The 6,000-nt window shown below is 41.5% G+C and overlaps 1 protein-coding gene across 2 annotated transcripts in view; it reads right to left on the bottom strand.

Annotated features, from left to right (window-relative positions):
* The window catches only part of DNAJC12 (DnaJ heat shock protein family (Hsp40) member C12), a 35,795-nt gene that overhangs the window by 8,488 nt on the left and 21,307 nt on the right, over positions 1–6,000 (bottom strand). For both annotated transcript variants that reach the window (XM_073878925.1, XM_025850329.2), the window contains exon 3: positions 4,341–4,480. In XM_073878925.1, coding sequence (XP_073735026.1) covers positions 4,341–4,480 — 140 coding nt within the window. The remainder of the gene's footprint in view (positions 1–4,340; positions 4,481–6,000) is intronic.

Here is a 6,000-nt window from a genome sequence, read left to right as displayed (position 1 = left end):
AATAAATAAATAAATAAATAAATAAATAAATAAATAAATAAATAAATCTAGGAAGGAAGGAGAAGAAAGAAAGAAAGAAAAAAGAAAGAAAAGATGGAGAACTTGATTGGCTCAGACAGTAGAGCATGCAACTCTTGATCTTGGGGTTGTAAGTTTGAGCCCCACACTGGGTGAAAATATTACCTAAAAATAAAATCTTTAAGGGGCACCTGGGTGTCTCAGTAGGTTGGGTGTCCATCTCTTGATTTTAGCTCACGTCATGATCTCAGGGTCGTGAGATCAAGCCCTGCATAGGGTTCCATGCTCAGTGGAAGTTTGCTTGGGGTTTTCTCCCTCTGTCCCTACCCCCACCTCTCACTCTAAAATAAATAAATAAATCTTTTTTAAAAATAAAAATGAAATCTTTTTTTAAAATATTAATTTTAGGGGCTCTTGGGTGGCTGAGTCGGTTAAGCATCTGCCTTCAGCTCAGATCATGATCCCGGGGTCGTGGGGTCAAGCCCCGCATCAGGCTCCCTGCTCCGCAGGAAGCCTGCTTCTCCCTCTCCCTCTGTCCCTGCCCCCAGCTCGTGCTCTTTCTCTCAAATAAATAAATAAAATCATCTTTTAAAAATGTTAATTTTAAAAAAGGGCAGTGGCCTTAGCTGGGGCAAAAAAATCTGCTTTTGGTTTGGTTGATTGGGGTCTGTTGTTGTTTAGTTTGATTCCTTTTTCTGCATGTGCAGAGTAGAAGAGGCTAGTCATTGGCATCCTCTGTGGAGGGAAAGGATATTGGGAAGGTCAGTGAAAAATAGAAATAAGAAATTCAAGAATTCAGGGCCCAGAGAGCTGAAAATGTGGTCCTTCAACATCACAAGTCAGCTAAGTGTCCTGTACAGTGTATCTACTCCGCGTCAGTACTTCTTGGAATAAAAGTGCCTACTATTTTCCTTAGATGGTGTTGAGGATTCATGACTTACCTACAGTAAATGCTTTGATAGCCAGCAAAGATATTCTGAGATAATAGTTTTACTCATCCATCTACTTTATAAGAATAAAATATTTTATGGGGCGCCTGGGTGGCTCAGTCGTTAAGCGTCTGCCTTCGGCTCAGGTCATGATCCCAGGGTCCTGGGATCGAGCCCCACATCGGGCTCCCTGCTCGGCGGGAAGCCTGCTTCTCCCTCTCCCACTCCCCCTGCTGTGTTCCCTCTCTCACTGTCTCTCTCTGTCAAATAAATAAAATCTTTAAAAAAATAAAATAAAATATTTTATCATCAGACCCTTGTATCTGCTGATCCCAATTAAAGAAATACACAGGGAAAAAAATCCCAACTGTATCTAACCTCATATTCAGGTGGCTCTCGTGCTTTGTACTTCAATCAAAGGACATGTAAGAGCGATGCTAAGCAGCCTGGTTTGCTGGGACACAATTAGGTCTCATGTCTGTGTTTACAGAGTGTATTTCTCAGTTCCCCTAAAATATAAACTGGGCAGAACAACATTTAACATCAAGCAAACTAGTGTGGAATGACTCAGTTCAAATGATCATCAGTAAAAATATCAAATGATAGCAGCAGATAGAGACTAAGAGGGAGATTAGGGGCGCCTGGGTGGCTCAGTTGGTTAAGCGACTGCCTTCGGCTCAGGTCATGATCCTGGAGTCCCGGGATCGAGTCCCGCATCGGGCTCCCTGCTCGGCAGGGAGTCTGCTTCGCCCTCTGGCCCTCCCGCCTCTCATGTGCTCTCTCTCATTCTCTCTCTCACAAATAAATAAATAAATAATCTTGAAAAAAAATAAGAGGAAGATTAGGAAAAGGACAGTCTGTACAGCAAAATAATGAATTGCCCCAGACAAAAACAATCACTGAGTGCAGGGGGTGAACTAACGCTAAACAGACACCAAGACTGGGTGCAAAGGCCACTGTCCTACAGTCCGTGAAATTGGTATGTTGTTTATTCTACCTTCTCCACTGACTTGCTTACCAGCTTTCTTTTTTTTTTTTTAAAGATTTTATTTATTTAATTGACAGAGAGACACACACACACACACACAGCGAGAGCAGGAACACAAGCGGTGGGAGCGGGCGAGGGGGAAGCAGGCCTTCCCAGGCACCCCGCTTACCAGCTTTCTTTAAGGTGTTTTTCCCTCTAGGAAGTCGTTTTTTAAAATTCTGGATGTTGGGGCACCTGGATGGCTCAGTCTGTTAAGCATCTGCCTTCGGCTCAGGTCATGATCCCAGGGTCCTGGGATCGAGCCCCGCATCGGGCTCCCTGCTCTGCGGGAAGCCTGCTTCTCCCTCTCCCTCTGCTGCTCCCTGTGGCTTGTGTGCTCTCTCTCTCTCTCAAATACATAAAATCTTTAAAATAAATAAATTAAGTTAAGTAAGTAATTTAATTTAATTCTGGACCTTGTTTAATAATAAAAAATTGTGCCTACATGCCAGTAAACATTAAATAGACAATAGAAAAATAAATAAATAGAAAAAAAATCAATTAACTCGTGAGCCATGGATCAGCTGAATATTCAAAATTGACTAGTTGTTTTTATTCTGGATCAACATGAGTGAATTTTTAACTTGTCTCCGTGATCTTTGACATGCTTTTGGATAACATTCAATTTGGACAGACTGCCTTCTCAGCAGGCCCAAAAGGTGTTGAATTACGAACTGTTTCCCATCTGACTGGGGAAAGTGTAACCAAATGGGCATAGTAGGAAGCTTCTCCGGTTGTTTGTAGCCAACTGGACTCACGCCAAGGACACCTCACTGAGCCCAGGAAACCAAACACAATTAGACAAATAGACTCATGTGAAGGTAACTGGCAGTCCCAACAAGCCCTCACAGAAGCAATCAATGTCAAACAATCAATTCACCAAAAATGTGTTCCTATTAACTTTTTTTTAAAGGTTTTATTTATTTATTCACGTGCGAGAGAGAGAGCACGAGCAGGGGAAGGGGCAGAGGGAGAAGCAGGCTCCCCACTGAGTGCTGAGTCTGATGTGGGGGCTCAACCCAGAGCTCCACCCAGGGCTCGGGGTTTGTGGCAGGGCTCGACATCAGGACTCTGAGATCATGACCAGAGCCCAAGTCATATTTTCTCTATAATATATAAAGGTTGGGGTGCCTGGGTGGCTCAGTCAGTTAAGTGTCTGACTTGATTTCAGCTCAGGTCATGATCTCAGGATTGTGAGATCAAACCCCAGTTTGGGCTCCATGCTGGGCATATAGCCTGCTTAAGATTCTCTCTCTCCCAGGACGCCTGGGTGTATCAGTTGGTTAAGCATTTGCCTTCGGCTCATGTCATGATCCCAGGGTCCTATGATCGAGCCCCACGTCGGGCTCCTTGCTCAGTGGGGAGCCTGCTTCTCCCTCTGCCTGCCTCTGTCTCTCTCTCTGACAAATAAATAAATAAAATCTTAAAAAAAAAAAACAGATTCTCTCTCCCTCTGCCCCTCCCCTCCTAAATATATATAAATATACATATTTATATATAATATGTTTAATAATATATACAAATATATATAATTTTTATATACTGAAATATATATATAAAGGTCAATGTAAGAACAAAGTAAGTGTATAACACAGTAATTATAGTGATTATTTTTATATTTAGTTTTTTAATAGCATGAAGAAAGAGAACACAATGATTTAAAAAGTCTCTCTGCATCATCCAATGACTCTTTCACCAGAATTTGTAACAAGAATAAATTTAAAATAATTTACAGCTTTCTTTAATTAATCAGGCTCTTTTTTATGGAATTTATAAGCCTTGAGAAGAGAATAGGCCGATATGAACTAAAAAGATGGAGGAGATGAATTTGCATTGGTTCAAAATTCAGCAGTATTATATGAGCAACTTGAGAAGCACAGTTGTCAGAAAGTATAAAACATAAATGCTAATGAGGAGTGTATACACTGACTCAAACAGCCAAGGAGAGACTGACAGTTGTAGTCATCAGCTCTTCTGGTGCTGACCCATTGAATTCCCCTTCACAGGATTTGTGGACGCTGAGTTATATCTAGATTCTACCAGCTTCTTGGTCTTCTCCATCCTATTGCCTATTGACTTTTTTTTTAAGATTTTATTTATTTATTTTGACAGAGAGAGAGAGAGAGAGAGAGAGAGAGCACAAGCAGGGGGAGGGGCAGAAGGAGGAGCAGACTCTCCACTGAGCAGGGAGCCCAATGCAGGGCTCGATTCCAGGACTCCGGGATCATGACCTGAGCCGAAGGCAGATGCTTAACAACTGAGCCACCCAGGCGTCCCTGCCTATTGACTTTTTAAGCTGCTACATGAGTCTCATCCATGGGCAGCCTGAGCTTCATGAATTCACTACATCCCAGAGAGGAACCTACCGTTTTCACGGAGTCACTCAAAGCTTCCCACTGCTGGAATGGCATCGACATCTGGCTCCTGCGCCAGTGGTCATAGCGAGCGCGACTCTCTGTATTAGTCAGAATATCCTTTGCCTTCTGCAGTTTCTGAAAAGTCTCCACTGGAAAACAAATCAAAAGATGAGCACTTCTCTCTTGAAGGAGTTATTTTAAACTCCCAAGCAAAGTGATCTCACTGGAATAGGTCTGCTATTTACTGGCTATGTGACCTTGGGCCAGTTCACCTCTTCAAGCTTTCATTTCCTCACGTGTAGAGTGAATTGCAAGGACAAGTGAGATCATGTATGTAAAGGGCCTGGCTCACAGTTTATCCACTCTCTTCACTGAGCTCCAGTGATGTGCCAAGTGCTATTCCAGGTGCTGATGACACAGGTGTGAACAGGAGACATGAACTATTTAGTGGGATTGACATTTACAAACACCAAAAAAATTATAGTTTTGTCTTCTAGGAAGAAAACTACCTTTTCCAGTGGTAGTTGTGAGGAAGGGTAGTGATCAGGCTAGAGGAACAGTGTAAATGAAGACTCTAAGGCAGGAAGGAGCATAGCGATTTAAAGAAAGTAGAAAATGCCCATGTGACACAGGGCTGGGAAAGAACAATGAGGAAATGAGGAATGGGCCTGTAGAGTAGACAAGGGCCCAGTCATCCAGGACCTTAGAGGCCTAAGGATTCTGGTCTGTTTTTGTTGTAAAAACAATAAGAAGTTATTGGGAGGGTTTAAGCACAGGAAGTAACATGGTAGGTGGTTGATAAATGGTAGCTTTGTCGCTGATCTATTTGACCAGATGGCATGCAATAGAAACCATCTATGTCCCTTTTGTAAACACTTCCAATGTCTCTTTTGCTCTTCAGTGAAGCTCCAACTTTCTATAGAACAATACACAAAAATCAATTGTGTTTCTATACAGTAGCAATGAGCAATCTGAAAGTGAAATCAGGGAAGGAATTCCATTTACAATAGCATCAAAAAGAATAAAATACTTAGAAAAAAATAGTAACAAAAGAAGTGCAAGACTTATATATTGAAAACTGTAAAACACTGTTGAAAGAAATTAAATATCTAAATGAATAGATATCCATGTTCAAGGATCAGAAGACCTAACATTTCTAAAATGGTAATATTCTCCAAACTGCTCTATAGATTTAATGTAATCTCTGTCAAAATCTTTTTTTGTGACAAGTTGATCCTAAAAATCCATATGTACAGGCAAGGGTCTCAGAATAGTCAAAACAATCTTGAAAAACAAAAACAAAGTTGGAAGAACTCACACTTCCCAACTTAAAACTTTCTACAAAGCTACAGTAATGAAAACAGTGTGGTACTAGCATTAGAGTAAACATAAATAAATGGGATAGTATGAGTCCAAAATAAATCCTCAAATTTACAGTCAAATGGTTTTCTTTCTGTTTTTTTTAAGATTTTTTTTTAAGATTTTATTTATTTATTTGAGAAAGAGAGAAAGAAAGAGGGCACAAGAGGGGGAGGGTCAGAGGGAGAAGCAGACTCCCTGCTGAGCAGGGAGCCCAATGCGGGACTTGATCCCGGGACTCCAGGATCATGACCTGAGCCGAAGGCAGTCGCCCAACCAACTGAGCCACCAAGGTGCCCAAGATTTTATT

Source organism: Callorhinus ursinus, unplaced genomic scaffold, assembly GCF_003265705.2.
Source record: "Callorhinus ursinus isolate GAN/ISIS: 27379988/994484 unplaced genomic scaffold, GSC_fseal_2.0 scaffold31, whole genome shotgun sequence".
NCBI lineage: Eukaryota > Metazoa > Chordata > Mammalia > Carnivora > Otariidae > Callorhinus > Callorhinus ursinus.
The sequence above is the reverse complement of the archived record's forward strand: the minus strand, read 5'-3'. Positions and strand labels throughout refer to the sequence as shown.